Raw genomic sequence first — 20,334 nt, 5'->3', positions numbered from 1 at the left:
GGCGTTATGCCAAGATGAGCCAATCAACTGACGTAATTCCGTCATGGGGTCATGTGCTACAACCCAAAAAGGTTCAAAAGTCTGATAAAGGCGTCACTGACCGGAGCACATTAGCACACGTGATTGTTATCGCAGTTTGGCATGATTAAGCACCATCATTACAGGCCCAAATGTTGACAGGCACGAGGGGATAGCGGCAAGCCTAGGTGAGACGAAGACAACTGACAGGTCATGCTAGGATCTGGACTCTGGTCTATCTGCATGCAAACCCTCAATCGTTGAAGGAGTCATAACTTGCCCTGATCTTACTATGACCTGGACTGATAAGGGATTGGAGTGAGTCAGGATTCAATGCAGGTGTGCCCGTTACGGTACTAGACGGTATTGTGGCATGTCGATCGCCACCTGCCCACGGACGGAATGGTTAGCCTTTGAAAGAGTCTGTATGAGTAGCCTTCCGGGGGTCCCTCGGCCGCGTACAGAGGCAAACCAAAGCCCGAGGGCCCAAGTATGCCTTCGGAGGAGGTTTCTTAGGTGGTCTTTGCACTCCCACTCGCACTCCCACGCCGCCCGCAGGTCCCATGCACAATACAATAGCTCTCAATTGCTCAATTGCTCAACTGATCATCCATCACCTGCATCTCCAATCGCCATCCCATCACCGATACGAGGTTCCCCATCCCCCAGGCATTCTCTGCCTGACTTCATCTCTCCCTCAATCATCATTATACACCCAGCCTGTTTTGATCCTTTGTCGACTGGCCCTACCCTTTTATCGTTCACTTACTTCAACGTTCCTTCACGATCCGCGGTGGTTCATTAACGGCCTGTCTCCATCTACGGTGTGGTTCCTCATCGTCCGGCCCGCTGCGTTACTTCCCCATCGTTGTCCTACAACATTATCAAACCTTCAGACACCGCGCCTGATCACTGGCCATTTTCCATAGCAACCAGCTTCACCCCCTCTGTTTGAATCCTCCGACTTGTCGATCTATTTCACGGCCATCTCCACTGTCCAATACCCTTCTGTCACTTTGATCGTCTGTTGAAAGTTACACTGTGCTCCGGATTGCATTGGATTGCGCAGCCTGCTACCTTATTGCGCCATCTCCACACTTCCAACCCTGCCTTGACGCCTATTCTTCAGCCATCCACTGCGGCCTGTACACCCTTTCTATCACGCCTTGACCTCTCTGCCCACCTCGCGTAACCCATGTTCACCAACATCCCCCTATATACTTGCGACTGTTTGGGACGATAGCGTTGAGACCTGAACATCTGGGCCTTGCCTCACTTTCCGCCAACCACCGCCGTCGGGGTGGTCGACGTCGATCATGGCTACAACCACTCCTCAGTCTTCGGTGCCTCGAAGATCAAAAGAGTCGGACAAGATCGGTAGCTTTCAACGACAGGAGGAAATTGGCCGGGGCAGTTTTGCTACTGTGTACAAAGCCATTCATACTGTAAGTCGTCGTTTGTCTTCGAACTACCTGGGCCATCCCCAACTGATTGATTTCTAGGCTCATTCTGGCACCCAAAGCATCGTTGCAATCAAGTCTGTCAATCTGGCCAAACTCAACAAGAAACTGAAAGACAACTTGACCTCCGAGATCTCCATTCTGAAAGGTCTACACCATCCTCATATCGTCGCCCTGATAGATTGCAAGGAATCCAGTTCACATATTCATTTGGTCATGGAGTATGTTGCCCTCGGTGATCTGTCACAGTTCATCAAGAAGCGAGATACAATCAAGGACCATGAGATGGTTGGAAATATGATGCAAAAATACCCCAATCCTCGAGTCGGCGGATTACATGAAGTTGTCGTTAGGCATTTCCTCCAACAACTCGCCAGTGCTCTCCAATTCCTTCGAGCCAGAGACCTTATCCATCGAGACGTCAAACCCCAAAATCTACTCCTCAGTCCCTCACCCGCCTACTTTCGTCGACACAACCCTTACCCTATGCCCTATCAGGCCGACGAGAACTCATTGATGCCTGTATGTGGTATCAAGTCTCTACCTATGCTCAAAATCGCCGACTTTGGATTCGCCCGCTCGCTTCCGGCCACTGCTCTCGCCGAAACTCTCTGTGGTTCACCTCTCTACATGGCCCCTGAGATCCTCAGATACGAGAAGTATGATGCAAAGGCCGATCTGTGGTCAGTCGGCACTGTACTTTACGAGCTCGTGACCTCAAAGCCCCCTTTCAGAGCAAACAACCACGTGGAGCTCTTGAGACGTATCGAAAAGGGTGATGATCAGATCAAGTTTGCAGATGAGATTCTCATCTCTGACGAAATGAAGAAGCTGATACGTACTTTATTGAAACGGGATCCTAAGGAGAGACTGTCATTCCCAGACTTCTTCAGCAACACAATCATCGTTAGCGATATTCCAGGCTTACACCCCGAGGACATGGAACAAGTCAAGGAAGACTCGCAGCAACTACAGACCGAACGCCGTCGAAGCAGCCGCACGGATCCAGCAGGTGTGGCTCGACCTCGATCCATCAAAGAGCCAGAGAGCCCATATTCTGACAACAGCCGGAATATCGCCGAGGATCCTGTTCAGCGACGTTACTCAGTCAATCGGCGTCTTTCAAGCGCTAGAGACCAGACCGTCACACAGCGAAGACCGTCAGATGAGAGACTCGCGCCCATGGACTCGAGTCCTGGCTCTAATGCTCGACCTGCGCTTCATCCACATGCCACAGCTCCAGGAAGGACAGAATTGTATTCGCGACCCACATCTACACCAATGGCCCGCCAGTCAAGTGGTGGCTCACACAAGTTACCACCATCCTCTCTTCGTGCCCAGGTCTATGATGAGCAGCAAGAGCTGGCTCTGCGGAAACAACGCGAAGACAAGGAGCGAGAGCGAGTGGATCAGGACATTGCCTTTGAACGAGACTACGTTCTTGTGGAGAAGAAGGCCGTCGAGGTCAACGCTCTGGCTGATGAGTTGGATGCCAGCCCCCGACTCAACCGAAATTCGTTGCAGACAGCCATGTCACCGAAATCTGGAGCCATGGTCCGTCGAGCCACCACGCAAGGACACCCAGCGTCGACCACAGGGGCTCAGACCAGTGCTTCGAGAGCTGTTCAGATCGCATCAGGAAGAAGACCAGATGCTTTGCATCAACGACAAAGCTCGTATGAACGACGATATGGACCAAGCCCTAGTTCGGCGACGTCTGCCATCTCAAAAGCTCTTAACATGGCGAGTGGCCGGCTGTTCGGCGTTGGGTTTTCGCCCCCAGTCAACCTCATGCGGGGAGGCAAATCACCGCCAGTCGGATACAATCCATTTCCGGTGTATCCAAGTTCTCAAAGCAGTCTAGTGGTGATCGGCGACACAACGAAGCCACAGGCAACAGATGAAGACAGCAGATTCGTACAGATTGTGGAAGAGCTTGCAAATCGGAGCGACGTTGTGTACGGTCTGGCAGAAGTCAAATACAAGCAGCTGACTCCTGCTGCACCATCCCAGACTGGCCTTGGACTACGCAATCCATCCAGTGAACACGGATCCGAGAGTCCTATTGGGGCAGTGAATGAAGATCTGACCGTGGAAGCGGCCGTGATCGTTTCGGAAGAAGCACTGGTACTCTACGTCAAAGCATTGTCGCTGCTCGCCAAGGCGATGGATATTGCTGCACGTTGGTGGCAACGAAAGAATCGAGCTGAGGGGGCCGACGACCGAGGCTACCGGACTTCAACAAGTGCTGCCGCGGCTGGACTTCGAATGAACAATGTGGTGCAATGGATTCGCAATCGATTCAACGAAGTACTAGAAAAGACTGACCTCGTCCGTCTGAAGTTGATCGAGAGTCAACGACATTTGCCCGAAGATCATCCCAGCCATCCCAACAATATTTCTACTACGACAGCATCAAGTGTAGGCTTGGGAACCTCTGCTGAGCAGGTGGTTGTTAGCACAGGCATCACAGCCGAGAGATTGATGTATGACCGGGCACTGGAGATGTGTCGGGCGGCTGCCATCAACGAGCTTACCAACGAGGATCCACAAGGCTGCGAGATCTCATATGTGACCGCGATTCGCATGCTGGAAGCGATTCTGGAAAGTGATGACGACAACTTGTCACGACAGGGTAGCGGCTCAAGTGACCAAGAGGAAAAGGACAGCCTGGTTCCCATCAACGGACTAGAGGCTGAGGATAGGCAGACGGTCAGGAACTGTAAGTCGGGCAGATTGAAAGTTGGAGATATCAAGCTAACTCGGTTTCTAGTGGTGACTAGCATTCGCAAGAGACTCGGCATCCTTCGACAAAAGATCCAAATCAGCCAAAAGCGTGCATCGGCACCAGCCCTCCCTTCTCCTAGCCGTGGATCACCACCCGTTGGGCAACGAGTGAACCACCCTGCCGCTCTGACGCCGCCCCGTGCATGAAATGTTATCGATGCAAGTTGATTGAGCTATTTGAGAAGAATTTGAGTTGAATGGAATTACCGTGCTGATGGAGAGCGATAGGATGGTTCTTTGCGCAACAATGCTTTTTACCTTTTCTCCCGGGATTGACTGGCTGCTTTAGTGGCTACGTTGATCACTGGAATGTAATTACCTTATTGTTCTGTGTGACCTGGTGGTTCGGGCGAGTGAGCGGCCCCAATCGTGAGGGCTTTTGATGTACATGGAGTTTTGTTTTTGTGGGGAGGTTGTCCGTGGGGAAACGGCGTTGGAAGACTTTCCACTCATGCCGGAGGAAGGGTATGGATCATGACTATTATGACTGAAGAGATATGGTCGGTCATTGCCGCTTGCTCGCGGCCAGCTGGATGTGTTTGGGCGAGGTGGATTGGATTGGAATACATGACAAGAAGATACCCACCCCATGTTCTCTTTGGTCGATTGACACGACACGACACAGCTGAGGTTGTCAGGCGGGCAGATGGACATGCATTGCAAGCATGCAAGCAAGCAGGAGTTAGGACAATAGGTGCGAATGCATGACGACCAGACCACCTGTATGAAAGATGAATTACAAATGAATGAACGAACGAATTGACCTGATTTGAAGAGAGCTTGGAGAGACCATGCGTGAATCGTGAATCGAATCGTGAATCGTGAATCGCAACATGTGGAGGGATTCTGTATCAGTCTTTCTATGGAGAATCATCCCTGAGACGGTTAAGCCTTGAATGACTTCCTCAAACTCGCTGAAATTGTTATGGCAAGACCAACCGACTTGACTTGAACAATGTCAGATTGCGCAACAACATTGAAAATGCGTGGGGTGAAGAATACAGCATTTTCAACTTGCATCTTGCAGAAGGGGAGGGGATGTAAGTGAGGACATGTCAGGTCGAACGGAGCCTACCAGAATTCGCGCATTTGACAATGGGACAGATTCAACTGAAGAAAGACGGACATGGAGAACAATGTCCAGTCTAGATCTACACAGATAGGTGTGGTTGAAGGATCAGAGGGACGAACACAGACACGGATCCAAGTTTTGTCTGTCAGTGGAAGAATTTCTAAGAAATAATCTCCTCGCCGCACCTTCCACAATTCACAATTAGCAGTCAGCCTCGTCCACAAGGCTACAAGGCTGTAAATCTGCAAGGCTGAACTGGCTGACAACTCACACCAACCTCATCTTATCCGCATCTCCAACCGCCTCCAATTCTCAGCCAGGGTCTTAAGAAGCTGTCAAACTCACTCGCTCGCTTGCTGTGTTTCCCAACTGCATAATATTGTTAGATGACGCTACTCCTACGATCCCTGCCCAGGCTTGCGGATTCAAGTACTCGATCAGCTATCAGCAGCGCTAGACAACGTCGCACAGTTTTACAGTCGATTCCGTCGTCCTACTCATCTCGAGCCCAAGCCCAAGCTCAGAAGCATTGTCGATCATTTCAATCCTTAGCTACAACCCGGCAACCTGCTACTAGACATACCCCTCTTCCTCTGTCAACACTGGTCTCACGCTCCTCTCTCCCCGTTCCTGCCTTGGGTTCTACCAACATGTGTCGCTTCATGTCTGACGCCCCCGGCGCCGTCAACACCGCAGGCCGGATCGTCCTCCCCACCAATGTGGTTCCTCAACACTACGATGTCACCATTGAAGTCGATTTCGACAAGTTCACCTTTGATGGCACAATCATCATTGACCTGGACGTTGCCAAAGACAGCACTTCCATCTCCCTCAATACTCTGGACATCAAGATCCACTCGACCGAAGTCCACGCCGACGGTGCTCTCGTGACATCTTCTCCCTCCATCACCTATGACAAGGATACACAAACCACCACCATCGATCTCGGTGGAAAGATGCTCTCCAAGGGTCAGAAGGTCCAGCTCAAACAGACCTACACAGGCGAGTTGAATGATAAAATGGCTGGGTTCTATCGGTCTAAGAGACGTGATGGACAGGTTCTGGCCGTGACTCAGTTTGAGGCCACGGATGCCAGACGGGCGTTGCCTTGTTTCGATGAGCCCGCTCTCAAGGCCGAGTTTACCGTGACCTTGATTGTGGATGATGACAAGACGGCCCTTTCAAACATGGATGTCGCTTCGGAAAAGGTCGTAGACTCCAAAATCACCGGTGGAAAGAGACGAGCTGTTACGTTCAACCGCTCCCCTCGAATGTCGACCTATCTCTTGGCCTTTATTGTGGCTGAACTCAAGTCTATTTCAACCGACAAGTTCCGATTGCCAATCAAGGTGTGGATGACTCCGGAGCAAAACGACGATGATGGCAAGTTTGCCCTTGATGTTGCAGCCAAGACCCTTGCGTTCTACGAAAAGACCTTCCAGGCTCCTTATCCCTTGCCTAAGATGGACATGGTGGCAATTCCCGATTTTGCCGCCGGTGCCATGGAGAATTGGGGTTTGGTCACTTACCGAGTGGTGGATCTGCTCTTTGACCAAGCCTCTGCCGGTGCAGCGACCAAGGAACGAGTTGCAGAAGTCGTACAGCATGAACTGGCCCATCAGTGGTTTGGTAACCTCGTGACCATGGATTTCTGGGACGGTCTGTGGCTCAATGAGGGTTTCGCGACCTGGATGAGTTGGTACAGCTGTAACGAGTTCTACCCGGAGTGGAAAGTATGGGAAACTTTCGTCATTGACACATTGCAAGGTGCTTTGGGATTGGATGGCTTGCGGAGTTCGCATCCCATTGAAGTGCCAGTGCACCGAGCCGAGGATATCAACCAAATCTTTGACGCCATCTCCTATTCCAAGGGCTCTGCGGTTTTGCGAATGATTTCCAAGTATCTCGGTGAAGATGTCTTCATCGACGGAGTGAGGAGATATATCAAGAAGCATGCGTGGGGCAACACGCAGACAGGTGACCTGTGGAGTGCACTTGCCGACGCTAGCGGCAAGGATGTCGCTCATTTGATGGATATCTGGACCAAGAACATTGGGTATCCGGTGGTTACGGTGACGGAGAACGAAAAGGACTCGAGCATCACGCTCAAGCAGAATCGATTTTTGAGAACAGGTGATGTGAAGCCCGAAGAAGACACAGTGCTGTACCCTGTCATTCTGGGCCTCAAGACTAAAGAGGGCGTTGATGAAACCCTCATCTTGTCTGAGCGTGAGCAGACCTTCAAGATTAAAGGCGGGCTGGATTTCTTCAAACTCAACTCGGACCATTCGGCCCTCTATCGCACCAGCTACACTGCCGAACGACTCACCAAATTGGGTGAAGCTGCCAAAGCAGGGTTATTGACAGTCGAAGATCGGGCTGGCATGATTGCTGATGCTGGAGCGTTGGCGGCCAGTGGATATGGAAAGACCTCGGGCATCCTCAGCTTACTGCAATCCTTCAACACCGAGACACAATTTGTGGTGTGGAACGAGATTCTCACGCGGATCAACTCGGTGCGTAACACGTGGATATTTGAAGACGAGTCGATCAAGGACGCCCTCAAGGCATTCCAACTGAGCTTGACTTCGGCCAAGGCTCATGAATTGGGATGGGAGTTTGGCGAGAACGAGGATCACATCCAGAGTCAGTTCAAGAGCTTGATGTTTGGCTCCGCCGGTCTCGCTGGCGACAAGAAGATTGAAGCAGCGGCCAAGGCCATGTTTGAGAAGTTCCTCCAGGGGGATTATGCAGCAATCCATCCTAACCTCCGAGCGTCCGTGTTTGCCATGGCCATCCGGGACGGAGGAGAGAAGGAGTGGGAAGCGCTGCTGGCGAGATACCATTCTGCTCCTACCTCGGACGAGAAGAACACATGTCTGAGGAGTCTGGGTAGAGCCAAGAGTCCTGAGTTGATCAAGAAGACACTCGACCTGGCATTGAGCGGAGAGGTCAAGATGCAGGATATCTACATGCCTATCGGTGGACTGGGATCTACATCAGATGGCATCAACCGACGGTATGAATGGCTACAGAAGAATTGGGATGTTCTGGTGGAGAAGCTTCCGCCTAGCATGAGCATGTTGAGCAGTGTCGTCAGCATCTGTGTCGCTGGATTTACGAACGAGAAGCAATTGGCAGACGTGGAAGCGTTCTTTGCAGATAAGGATAAGAAGGGATATGATCGCAGTCTACAACAGAGCCTGGACAGTATCCGGGCCAAGGCCAACTGGCTGACCAGGGACGCCGAGGACGTTCAGGGGTGGTTGAAGGAGAATGGATATCTGGAAAAGGCAAAGAGTACTGGAGGCAAGTTGTAAGAGAAGGGGGGTGGTAGCCTGTGAAAAACGTTGTATTAGTATCACGTTGAGTGGAGGATCCTGACGAGTTCAAAGTCCAGTACCTAGAGAATCGCATGGTATCAAGTGTTGTAGATCATTTATGGCATTATATCATGTCACTGGTGGACTGACCTGGACGTCGAAATCCCTTGGTTGAATTTACTAGTAAAAAGAATTGGGGAGATTTTGTGGTTCCTCGAATTGCCTGCCCGCACCTGCGCTCCCATGCCGTGCATGCCTCCCTCTGTCTGCGCCTGTCTGCGCCTGTCTGCTGCTTCCCAAGTGGCTCGACTCGGGAAGCCCTTGATTCCGCCGATACGCTAGTCCCATTCTGTCAAATTGCATCAGTGCACCCACCAAACGGTAGGTCCTTCCACATTTCCTATCGCTTCCCCAACCAATCGCCACTGCCGCGTACCTGAGGCCCTGAGTCTGGCTGGGATTTTTTGGCTGCTCAATTTCCCTGCACCAGCGAAGACAGTCCACGACCTCTACCAACACTTAGCTAGGTACTGCTACCACTACCGCTACCATCACATTGCTGGTGCTTTCTCTCACTTGCCTCACCGTTCATATTTCAGTCCAATCCGGTACACGCCATTGCCATTGTCATCGGTTCTTGCTGCCCACCGCCCCTCCACTCCTTTATCTGTTCAACTTCCAGCCTCTGCCAGAGCCCTTTTGTTTGCTCGCTCCTCTATTATTCTTTCGAGACGGGGTTCGCATATACTCATCTCCATCCTTTTGCTATAAACCCTCCCCCTTTCTCTTCTAGACCCAATCTTCCCATCGCCTGCCTCAATCCGATCGCAGTGTCCAGACGGGAAAGAACCACCCTCTTTATATCACCAAAATGGGCCTCCTGGCAGAAGTCCTGTCGTATGGCGAACACCTTTGGAACACCCTTCCCGTATACCAAAGCGTCTTGTTGCTCCTCACCGCTTTTACTTCTATCGCCATCCTCATCAATGTCATTAGACAATCTTTCTTCAGGGATCGAAACGCCCCGCCCGAAGTCTTTCATTTGATCCCTGGCCTGGGAAGCACGTATGTCAAACCTTCTATCTGTGGCAAGACCCCCGTCCACTGACATTTTCATTCTTTCCCTGCAGTGTTGCCTACGGCATTGATCCCTTTGACTTCTTCTTCTCGTGCAAAGAGAAATATGGCGACGTCTTTACATTCATTCTCCTCGGGCGCAAGGTCACCGTGTGTCTGGGCACCAAAGGCAATGAATTCATCTTGAACGGCAAATTAAAGGATGTCAACGCCGAGGAAGTCTACACCGGTCTCACTACTCCAGTGTTTGGCGACGGTGTCGTCTACGATTGTGAAAACTCAAAGTTGATGGAACAAAAGAAATTTGTCAAATTCGGTCTCACTCAGGATGCCTTCAAGAGTTATGTCGAGTTGATCAGTACCGAGACCAAGAACTTTGTTCATCACGGAAAGGCATTCAATGGCCAGACCGGCACCATCGACATTGTTCCCGCCATGGCCGAGCTGACCATCTACACTGCTTCCAGATCTCTTCAAGGAAAAGAAGTCCGGGCTAAATTCGACGAGACATTTGCTGATTTGTATCACGACCTCGACATGGGTTTCGCTCCCATCAACTTTATGTTGCCCTGGGCTCCGTTGCCTCACAACCGCAAGCGAGATGCCGCCCAAAGGAAAATGACCGAGACTTACATGGAGATCATCAAGGCACGAAGGGCACAGGGTGGCAAGAAGGATGGTGACGAGGAAGACATGATCTGGAATCTCATGAATTGTGTGTACAAAAATGGTACACCTGTTCCCGACAAGGAGGTTGCCCACATGATGATCGCCTTACTCATGGCTGGCCAACATTCCAGCTCTTCTACCTCATCTTGGATTCTCCTACGACTAGCCACTCGTCCTGACATTCAGGAAGAACTCCTCGAGGAGCAACGACAGGTCCTAGGCGAGGACCTCCCTCCCTTGACATACGAAGGTATCCAGAAACTCACGTTGAACGCGAAGGTTGTCAAAGAGACTCTCCGCCTTCACTCCCCGATTCACAGTATCATGCGAAAAGTCAAGTCGCCCCTAACCATCGTCGCCAGCACTCCTAACTCTACCACCAAGACTTACAATATCCCCACTTCTCATACCCTCATGTCAGCCCCAGGTGTCACATCACGCGAAAGCGAGTTCTTCCCCGAGCCTCTCCTTTGGGAACCGCACCGATGGGACGAAGATCATCCTCTACAGTACTCGCGCGCGGGACTGGAAAAGGAGGAATTCGAGGATTATGGATACGGATTGATCTCCAAGGGTGCAAGCTCGCCATATCTACCTTTTGGCGCCGGAAGACATCGGTGCATTGGCGAACAGTTCGCCTATGTCCAGTTGGGCACGGTGTTGGCCCAGATGGTTCGTGAAGTCAAATTCCGAAATGTCAACGAAAAATCTGGACTGGTCAAGACCGACTATTCCAGTCTATTTTCCCGACCCATCAGCCCGGCTGTGGTGAAATTTGAAAAGAGAGATGCATCGCAGAAGTCGTGAAACTTGATCATAAATTGAACTCGGCCTTGAGTTTTGCTCTTTCCTAGAAACCGACTTAATAGACGATGCATAATGAAGTCGAGTCTTGGAGCGGCATTTGCATACCTACGCGTTAGAGCTGGCCTGGTGTTGGATGATTAATGGAGACGGAGTTCTAACTCGCTCATGGCGTTCTTGTCAAACAAGGAGAGGGATGGTTTTAGATGAATGGACCAATCTGTCCATTGACATCACAAACTAACTTACCGACCTAGATACGTACCTAGGAGGTGTACATAGAATAATTATTGTCAATTATTATTGCAGCCTTTAGGTAGTGTTCACGCATATATGTACATGACTCTTTTCAGATGGGAAGACCCTTCTTATGAGGTCTCAACTGTGTATTCCCAAGTCCAACTACTAATTTATATTATATTGAGATTGCAGGTGGAAAAGTCAGGATTTGTTGGATGGTTTGTTAATTCTAATATTACACGACAAAGACATAGACATATTATTGTCAGAGTCAAACATATCTGATTCCTGCTTCACGATGCATTTGTAATGTTCGCGTGATGCTACAATACCACAAATCGACAGCCCTGTCTGAGACATGTTGATAGACAGACAGAAAGAAAGAAAGAAAGAAAGAGTTGAGAAGAGTAGAGAAGAGTAGAGTCCATGTATTGGTTATCCCTCAAACTTGCAAAACCACATCGGTATCACTTACATCTAGGTACGTCTAGGTACCTACACCCACCAACATACATACTCGATCATCTCAGATGTCTATGCAAGGTATCTGACCCAACCACCCTGATCAGTCAATCAGACCTTGTTCTCGTGTGCCCATGTCAATTGATGAGACTAAAGCCCATACCCCTTGGGGATGACTCCAACGCCCAAAACCCAACGGTCGATTGAAAACCAACACAAAACGCCCTCTGCAATTCAGCCACCATGGAGAGTTTCGTTTAATCGTGATACAGAGAACCACACCGCAACGCCTGTAGATTTACGGACTCGCTGGAACAATGACGGTGAAAATTAAAAGGAGATGATAGCGACAGACGTGTCGAGGTGGGAAACAACAAAGGCAGATTGCTGGTATCAGCCCGTGTCGTCATGTCGTTCATACTGCCGCTGCACCAGGCTTCAGTCCTTTGACACTCTTCCATTCCACAAAGATGGCTGCAATGACTGACAGACATGTCATGGCAACGGCAATATACCACGTCTCGGTCAGAGCGGTATTATATGCCTCTCGCACACCCTGGAGGAACTCGGTTGGGATCTGTTCTTGTAAACTGGTTGCACCGACGTGGAGGATGATTTGCGGGTCAATGCCTGGAGCTTCGCTGGGAAGAGCGCTGATCAGACGATTGTTAAAGATGTTTTGCGCTACTGAAACAAACAGCGCGCCGCCGAACGTCTGCATGAACATGCATAATGCAGTTCCAGTGGGGATATCTTTCAGTGGCAACACCGCCTGGACGGTGACGATGGCTTGTTGCATCCCGAAACCGACACCAAATCCATAGATGATCTGATAGCCGATCCATTTTGGAGAAGCCGTGTTGGATTCGAAGGTAGTGAGGAGACCAGCACCGATGGTGGAGAAGACGACAGAAAGGTAGTAGAAGGGGGTGTAATATCCGATAAGCGTTGTGCCGATGCCACTCGCAATGTTGGCCAGGACTAGTGACATGACGAGAGGAATGGTCATGATTCCTGACTTGAAGGCTGAGGCTCCTTTGATGGCTTGGAACCAAATAGGAACCCAGTACACGAGCACGAAAAATGCGCCACCCAGACAGAAAGCGAACCAGCAGGCACTTGCAACGCTGCGTTGTCGGATAATCTTGAAGGGCACTGTGGCGTGCTCTCCCATGAAGTATTGAACAATGATGAAGATGATGGTGAGGATGCCGAAGAGGGTCAAGCATAGAATAATTCGCCAGTTGGACCATGGGTAGGTCGAGCCACCCCATTGAAGAGCAAGAAGGCAGACGACAATGTCGACAATGAACAGTGAGGTGCCACCCAGATCCAATTGATGAGCTCGCTCCTTCCATGAAACATTGGTCTCCGCCTGACGAACGGGCGAATGGAAGAAAAAGATAATAACAGCCAAGGCAACGGCGCCGAGAGGAAGATTGATCCAAACTATGGCAGACGTTAGAGCCCAAATCAAACGGAAAACATGAAGCCAAGAGAAACACGGTAAAGGGGCGGAGAAGATTATACATACAACACCAGCGCCAGCCAGGTCCGTCAGTAAAGGCACCACCGAGGAGAGGACCGGCAATAGACGCAATCCCATACATGCCTCCGATGAGACCAAAGTAGATGGGACGCGACGCCATAGGAACGCTATAAGCGATGATGACCAGTGCGCCAGCAAAGATACCAGCTGAGCCAACACCGGCAATTGCTCGTCCAACGATCAAAGCCGCCGAGGTTGGAGCTCCACCGCATATGGCAGAGCCGACCTCAAAAATAACAATCGAGACAATATATACAGTCTTGATTGAGTAGAAAGTGTACAGCCTGCCAGTGGAGTTAGAGGGTCTGTCTCGAGATGGTGAAGTATAATTACTCACTTTCCAAAGAACAACTGTAAGGCGCAGGTGGTGAGAAGATATGACGAGCCATACCATCCAATGTCACCAAGCGAATTGAAACGATCTGTAATCTTGGGGATGGCAGTGGCGATGATAGTATTATCGAGGGCAACCAAGAAGACGGAGAGGCAGAGGGCGAGTGTGATGAGAGCCAACTTGATCCCAGTGGGATAGACGAGGTTGGCTTCATCAGAGGAAGTCGTACCAGCAGCCTGAATTTCAAGCTGGGCTTTTTCGTCTTGGATCTCAACGTTGGAGGAGTCAGATGAGTTGCCGGGCTTGGGAGTCGTTGATCGTTCAGACGACGGATTGTCTCTAAGACCTGTCTCGGCCATAGTTTCCTTGTCAAGGTCCGTATTCGAATGAGTAACGCTGGTGGTAACGGTGGCCGTCTCTGCTTCGGTATTCGTGGGTGTAGCGGACTCGGAAGTCTCGAGTTTCTTCTTGAAGAGGCCCATATTGTGGTCAGGCAAGAATAGGGTGTGGTGGGTATCGATTCAAGACGCGCCTGGGCCTATGATAGTCACGTCTGAGGTCCGAAGGTACGTATGAACCCAGTACAAGATGTAGGGAATTTTGATATTTCGACGGAAAGAGCCGACCAGGGAGAAATATCGAGAAAAAGAGGAAGCTATATGGATTGAAGCATGTGCAAAATGTTGAGGAATCCCTGGTGCGGGAAATGACTGCAAGGACGCTTTGTTAGAGAAAGGAAGGGTGAAGTCCCATCAATTAAGTCCGGCTTGACGGATATATCGTGAAGCAGAAACAAACTTTCACTGGGAAACCGTTTGAGATCAAATAATATACGGAGTAGACAAAAGACAAACCCACTAGCAATGGGACAACGAAGCGCAAGTTTGAAGACGGTAGCGCATCTCGACTGACTCGGGACGGGGCTGTCACTTAAAGCCGCGATCTAAAGTCGAATCAAGCGACTCAATTGCCTACAAATGGTCAGGGATGTTCTAAAGACCCGCTAGATATTTCCAGACTAAGAAAAGAGTAAACTAACCACCTAACTTGTCAAAATTCTACCAGGTTCAAGAATTGTTGTAACCTGAAGCGCCCGGACTGATGGGCAGCCACAAGCCAGGCAACCATGAATTCCAGCTGTTGGGGGGACATCCAGACTCGCCGAATGGAGCAACTGCAAACTCATGACGTGAGAGGACATTTGAACATATCCATGCCGCTCTGTCAAAGTCTGAACTACGATCTTGATCATTGTGCTATCGTATTCGGAACTTTTGTCGCAAGGATACGGAGTAAAATCTAATCGCTGTTTTCCTGGGCGCCTTGACCTCCCTACAAATGACTTGGCTTGGGGATCCTCCCACCAAGGTAAAGCTTAGATTCCCCAAACCCCCTGGCCTTTTGATTCTTTTCACCCCATGGCAGCCTGCCATGCGGCGAGATGTCTCGCCGAGCAGAGTCCACTTCCCGGAGTCCGGATGCTTTGGGTTCCGATTGGGTACCTTGCGACTGCTCCTGACTTGATATTTGTTGGTTGGATATGCTATCTAGGTCACATAGTCTGTCTTCTGCTTCGTGTTGACGCATTCTACCATTCGTCAGCTACATTTACCGGCTCTTCATGATTTTGGCTAGAAGCTTCTGATTTCATGAGATGATCACGTAATGTCACACCCTATGACACGAGCGGCAGGCGTGGAGGAAAAGATCTAAAGAACGAGGATATCAAAGCTCGAGTCCTTCAAAAGGAGCACGGCAGTCAAGAGTTCGCGTCGTCATTATCAAGAAATCTCTTGGCCTTGAAAGAATACCTGCTCATCGTCCACAGCAATGGAAGGCGCCTTTACATTTTGCTCAGTGCCTTCCCAGCTTCATGTGAATTCTACTCCTCTCAGCCGGAAGTTGCCAGCCCCCATTGTCCCTTCTATCCTTGTCTGATAGGTACCTCAGGTAGTCAGAGATGACGATGAATGATCACTTGACGAATGGAAAACTGTCAGTCCAACTCACACTCATCTTGACTTGTGGGCACGCTGTCAATATCAATATCAATATCGTGAAGTTGAAGGAGGATCTGTCTTTGCGTCGTGTCTACAATGAGCTCCTACTGCCCACTGGTCGAGTTGGCCCCTGTGACTCGGAGAGCTGGTCGAGGTGGTGATTTCCCTTTGTTTCCTGCCACACCCTTCCACTTGAGGGTCTGAGGGCTGTTTGTCACCCAACTTGCATCGTCGACACTTCACTTCAGTCTTTTCACGCGCCATTCACAACAACAGTCATAGCCATATTCATTCACACCACACCCGTCAATGACAAAAGTGACTCAGAGAGCCTGAACACTTGGCACATCTGAGAACCTACATTTTTCAAGATTTCTCTCTTGTTCTGTCCATGCCTCCTCCTCTACCACCTCCTCCCTTAACAGCCCCCAGTGTTTTCTTGTTACCCCCAACTACCTCTGGCAACTACATTATCCTCTGTCCCCGTCAATCGACAAGATGGCTAGCTTCAAATTCCTTCTCTTGGCTCTTGCCGTTGTTCTCAACCTTGGTTCGGTCATGGGCCAATTCGCTTGGGATGTCCCGCCTTGTGTGGTGAGTTTTCTCATCAATTCCCATTCGCTGACGAGTCTGACATACGTTACAGGGCCAATGTTGGAGCAAGAGTTTCAACATGACGGTCAAGGATGCCATGCAAACTTGTCACCGCAATGTCTGGGATGCTCGCTGTCTCCACCTCTACTGTCAGGAGCTTACGAACTGCCCTGATACCAAGGCATGCCTGAATGTTCAATGTGATGCAAACGCAGAGCTCGATTGGCGCATCGATCACATGGCCTCTTTCTTTGGATGTACCTATGCAAAGCAATTCTCCACTGAAAGCGAGAGTCCAGATGCTACCTCAATCCCAACCTCGCGCATTCAAGCTAGCTCTCCCATCCCTGCAGACGAACCGGACACCCATTTTCGTACCCATGTTCGCCGTGACTCTTCTCACAACGCGACTGAAACTGCTATTGAAACTGCTTCTGAGCCAATGGTCTGTATATGCCCTACCCGGTGGTGCCTGTTTTAACTGAGCTAACATATTCAACGCAGTCGTCTTCAGTTGTCATCGCCAATTCGACCAATAGTACCCCTTGCAGTTCAATCGGTAAGGCACTTTCCCCCTCGACCCCTAAGTATTGCTTTCAAATTGAGACCTGACCTTACTCTCTAGTCACCGCGACCATCGTTCGTACTGCCACCTTTTCTCCCAACTCCACAGCGGTCCTTCCTACAAGCTTCACCTCGACCTCGTGCAACTGCAATACCACTACAGTTTTTTCGACATACACATACACTCCACCGGCCGATCATGCCGATCATGCTTCGAGTACTACTACTGTTTTCGACAGTAACAGTACCATCACCATGACCTCCGTCAAGACTAGTGTCATTAGCACCACACGCCCACACGCCAATATCACGTATTCGCATCATACGAATATCTCTACCGCCACTAGCACCCACTCAGCACCTGCTCTATTCACTGAAAATGCTGCTGTGCCAGTCAATCCAGAAGTGAAGGTTCTCGCCTGGTGGGTTGGCGTGATGGGAATCTTTGTGGCGAGATTTCTTTGATCATCACTACGTAGGGCATCTAACCAAACGTGTTGGAATGTGATGGTAGTGGCTAGATGGAGGTTCACATCTTGTTTCTTGTTCGGTTATCAGCGACATCACCAGGCTACAGAGACATTGGGTGCTGATTATGGTTGGCAAGCGTAGCTGGGTATCTAGCTGGCTGGCCACCCAATTAATCAGTTGATTTTGTATTTGGTCATGACGACAGATGTCTTCCCCGACAGGGAAGAATGAAGACTTTAGCTTCTAGATCCTGGTGGCTTGACGCACCTGCAACCGCTGCAATGTATACTGGTATCCCCCTGGGTTCAAGTGAGGTTCATGGTCACGTGGTATAGCCCAAAATGTCACGTGGTTGTGCCTGTGATGAAATTGAACGCTGTTTATCAAGATCATCGACCTACAACACGGTGTGACTGAGCTTGTTATTCTGCCAGAGCAACCTTGAGTAAAGCGCGACACTTCTCACGGCTGCTCAAGTCTCTCTTAATTAGTCATGATCGCATTATCCGTGCGAAATCAGACAACTTATTTAATACGACGCCTTTGGTATTGTCTTTGATCATCCATCAGACGAATGCCACAATCCCCGCCACCTGAGCCACAAATCTTGAAGGGAGGTAGCGAGGCACGACCTAGTGGAAGCCCTCATCCTCACCGACGACGCACCTCCCTGTATGACGTGGTTGCAGGCAGAGTCGGCCTGAATGGCTTCCTATCCCGAGAACAACTACAGTCTTCCAATCTAATTGCAAGTGCTCCTGAGGAGTATCTTATCCGCCGGACAAACATCCCAGAGCAAATAGTGGATGAAGCCGCTGAAGTCACAGATCGTATCTCAAACGCCAGTGGACTCCCAGATTCAGATCTGCTGAAAGCGATTCATGCCTACGCTTCCGATTTCTACAGGTCATGCAACCGGGGCAAACCTGACTTCGACAGTCGGTCCATGGATGAGACAGCGCTGATAGCGATCAGCTTCTTACTCGAAGAACTTGTGAAGCAAGAAATCGGTGAAAATGGGGATATGGTTTTTGTAGAGCCAGAAGGCTTTGAGAACGCGCCAGAGGCACCCCGGATGATAAAATACCAAATCCAAGGGAGAGTTTACCCTCCCCCGATGCAGCGCCAGCCCTCCTTGTCAGATGAAGATCTACTCGACCAGGAACAGTCTCCAGCGAAGCGACCCAGGCGATGACCGGAGTACTGCTTCATCACATGCCAGAAGTCTCTGAGGTTCACTATCACAGTGGAGCCCAGCGGAAGCAGAACGGATGTAAGATAGAGTTCTATTATGCAGCGGTTGTTTCGGCCATTCAAGTAACTCTCACTGCCTTATCATGTGGCTTGTCATCTCAGCTGGGTTTCCAGTCATACTCGAAATGCTTTGTTCTGGAAGAGCAACCGGGATAACTCGGCCAAAGCTTGACGCAAATAACAAAAGCTTCCCACTGGAAGTGATGTAACGACACGTGGTCTGGCGTGCGTGGGAACTAAATACGGACGCCGGCGCAAACGTCTCAGTAGCGACCATTCCCAACCAAATTGCTACCAAGACCTGCATCCCCAGAGCGTGGATCACAGGTTACCATTTCCTGACTACTCTAGCTAACGACCCAACCAACACCTCTTATCAAGACGACGTTCAGCTACAGAGTAGTCTACGCTGCGCACCAGTGGCATATTATCCACAGGCGAAGAGTGCTCAGATTATAGCCCCAGCCTTAGGCTTTTCTATACTGCTTGATCGAGGCGAAATGAAGCTGATGCAATAATAATATGAGACCTAGTGATGTAGAGAAAGAGTGTACTTAATCAGACATCCATGTCCTCTAATCAATGAAATGTCATTTTTCTCATGACTTTGTTACGCCCCATGTTTAGTAGGCCTGAGTAGCAGACTCTGACAGACAAACCGCAAAAACTCCTCGAGATTGTCCCTCATCAGTTTGGGCATAGTCACACCAACTTCCAGGCAACAATGCATCATTTGGTTGCTTTGAAAAATGCCTCTGAAATCAAGGTGGGGAGTGATTGCTTTTTGGGCACGTCAGGCCCAATTTCCGTCAACATTTGACTGCTTCAGTGGTGTCTCCAGAGATGATCAATAGCACGGTTTAGGTGCGGGGGCCCCTATCAGGTTCACCGCGGGCACCTACTCCCCTTCTTGAGAATTGTGCAGGTTGACTCGACTAAAGACTCTACAGACATTCTAATAAGACGCAATTGATCGCACAGTAAGGTGGCACCAAAATCAGGCCTTGATGAGTTTCGTGGAACGTTGGAAGTTCAATATACTGCACCTACATGCTTACATTGCGAATGGACGAGATATCGTGGAGGGATGGTGTGAGGTTTCGACAACACACCAACCAACATTATTATATGCTTGCAAACCACGGTGTTCGATATTCTTTTAGGGGACCGTGACGACAACTCAGGTCCCCTGCGACCCGAACCCGGGTTCTCGGTTTTGTACGGAATGTTCGCCGGATCAACCACACTGTTCCAAAAGTGTCGCCTACAATATGTACGGGGCATGCACTGCAGACAATGTCTGTACCAGTCGTGAGAGTCATGGGGTCCGCTCGGCTGAGGCAAGGTCAATAATGCCGTGTTGGGTGATCGGCGTTGGCCGGTGGGATGGGATCTTTTGATCTTTGGGCCTGGAATGCGGACTAGGGACTGTACAGAATGACAAAAATCACAATTGGGCTTTGCCACCTGCCACTGCCAGCAACATTGACAACAACTGCATCTTACTGGCAATGATCGTGAGATGGTCTGAAGAAGTCCAGCCCATGAAGTGTCTGCCTGACCCTTTCAGCTTGATTCTGTTGCTTCCCTAGTAATGTCCTGGCCTGCCTGGTCTGCACCATGATGAAATTTTTAGCCAATAATAATAACAGTGAC

General features: G+C 50.0%; 6 protein-coding genes across 8 annotated transcripts; 5 read left to right on the top strand and 1 right to left on the bottom strand.

Moving 5' to 3' along the window:
- The first annotated feature begins 537 nt into the window (after positions 1-537).
- On the top strand, positions 538-5,033 carry PV10_02325. Of its 3 annotated transcripts, XM_016366627.1 has the most exons (3): positions 538-1,463; positions 1,521-4,200; positions 4,252-5,033. In XM_016366627.1, exons 1-3 carry the CDS (start codon positions 1,335-1,337, stop codon positions 4,410-4,412), a joined length of 2,970 nt encoding a protein of 989 aa, XP_016226145.1. In that variant the 5' UTR covers positions 538-1,334; the 3' UTR covers positions 4,413-5,033. The 3 variants fall into 3 exon arrangements, with proteins under 3 accessions (XP_016226145.1, XP_016226144.1, XP_016226146.1); XM_016366626.1 differs by having other exon boundaries at positions 1,521-5,033; XM_016366628.1 differs by having other exon boundaries at positions 538-4,200.
- Positions 5,034-5,614: 581 nt separating this feature from the next.
- PV10_02324 (uncharacterized protein) lies at positions 5,615-8,855 on the top strand. The gene has a single exon (XM_016366625.1). The coding sequence runs from the start codon at positions 5,724-5,726 to the stop codon at positions 8,655-8,657; it is 2,934 nt and encodes a 977-aa protein (XP_016226143.1). The 5' UTR covers positions 5,615-5,723; the 3' UTR covers positions 8,658-8,855.
- Positions 8,856-9,085: 230 nt separating this feature from the next.
- Positions 9,086-11,561, top strand: PV10_02323 (uncharacterized protein). Its single transcript, XM_016366624.1, has 2 exons — positions 9,086-9,725; positions 9,791-11,561. The coding sequence occupies exons 1-2, from the start codon at positions 9,532-9,534 to the stop codon at positions 11,211-11,213; spliced, it is 1,617 nt and encodes a 538-aa protein (XP_016226142.1). The 5' UTR covers positions 9,086-9,531; the 3' UTR covers positions 11,214-11,561.
- Positions 11,562-11,867: 306 nt separating this feature from the next.
- On the bottom strand, positions 11,868-14,672 carry PV10_02322 (uncharacterized protein). Its single transcript, XM_016366623.1, has 3 exons — positions 13,799-14,672; positions 13,447-13,745; positions 11,868-13,361 (listed from the first exon to the last, which is right to left on the bottom strand). Exons 1-3 carry the CDS (start codon positions 14,275-14,277, stop codon positions 12,328-12,330), a joined length of 1,812 nt encoding a protein of 603 aa, XP_016226141.1. The 5' UTR covers positions 14,278-14,672; the 3' UTR covers positions 11,868-12,327.
- A 1,621-nt stretch (positions 14,673-16,293) lies between these two features.
- On the top strand, positions 16,294-17,601 carry PV10_02321 (uncharacterized protein; the record flags this gene model as incomplete). The annotated part of the gene is made up of 4 exons (XM_016366622.1): positions 16,294-16,389; positions 16,442-16,834; positions 16,894-16,948; positions 17,015-17,601. 4 exons carry the CDS (start codon positions 16,294-16,296, stop codon positions 17,416-17,418), a joined length of 948 nt encoding a protein of 315 aa, XP_016226140.1. The 3' UTR covers positions 17,419-17,601.
- A 241-nt stretch (positions 17,602-17,842) lies between these two features.
- PV10_02320 (uncharacterized protein) lies at positions 17,843-18,830 on the top strand. The gene has a single exon (XM_016366621.1). It carries the CDS (start codon positions 17,999-18,001, stop codon positions 18,617-18,619), a length of 621 nt encoding a protein of 206 aa, XP_016226139.1. The 5' UTR covers positions 17,843-17,998; the 3' UTR covers positions 18,620-18,830.
- Positions 18,831-20,334: the final 1,504 nt, after the last annotated feature.

The sequence above is a fragment of the Exophiala mesophila genome (genome assembly GCF_000836275.1).
Source record: "Exophiala mesophila strain CBS 40295 unplaced genomic scaffold supercont1.2, whole genome shotgun sequence".
NCBI classification, from domain to species: Eukaryota; Fungi; Ascomycota; class Eurotiomycetes; order Chaetothyriales; family Herpotrichiellaceae; genus Exophiala; species Exophiala mesophila.
This window is presented reverse-complemented; position numbering and strand designations above follow the sequence as displayed.

Bases quoted from the DNA above. Each gene is read 5' to 3' on its own strand.
- PV10_02325 (XM_016366626.1), top strand. From the start codon at position 1,335: ATGGCTACAACCACTCCTCAGTCTTCGGTGCCTCGAAGATCAAAAGAG. The intron at 1,464-1,520 runs GTAAGTCGTCGT...ATTGATTTCTAG, and splicing joins TGTACAAAGCCATTCATACT to GCTCATTCTGGCACCCAAAG.
- PV10_02320 (XM_016366621.1), top strand. From the start codon at position 17,999: ATGCCACAATCCCCGCCACCTGAGCCACAAATCTTGAAGGGAGGTAGC.
- PV10_02322 (XM_016366623.1), bottom strand. From the start codon at position 14,277: ATGGGCCTCTTCAAGAAGAAACTCGAGACTTCCGAGTCCGCTACACCC. The intron at 13,746-13,798 runs GTGAGTAATTAT...CTCCACTGGCAG, and splicing joins TTACAGTTGTTCTTTGGAAA to GCTGTACACTTTCTACTCAA. The intron at 13,362-13,446 runs GTATGTATAATC...CGTCTGCCATAG, and splicing joins ACCTGGCTGGCGCTGGTGTT to TTTGGATCAATCTTCCTCTC.
- PV10_02324 (XM_016366625.1), top strand. From the start codon at position 5,724: ATGACGCTACTCCTACGATCCCTGCCCAGGCTTGCGGATTCAAGTACT.
- PV10_02323 (XM_016366624.1), top strand. From the start codon at position 9,532: ATGGGCCTCCTGGCAGAAGTCCTGTCGTATGGCGAACACCTTTGGAAC. The intron at 9,726-9,790 runs GTATGTCAAACC...CTTTCCCTGCAG, and splicing joins ATCCCTGGCCTGGGAAGCAC to TGTTGCCTACGGCATTGATC.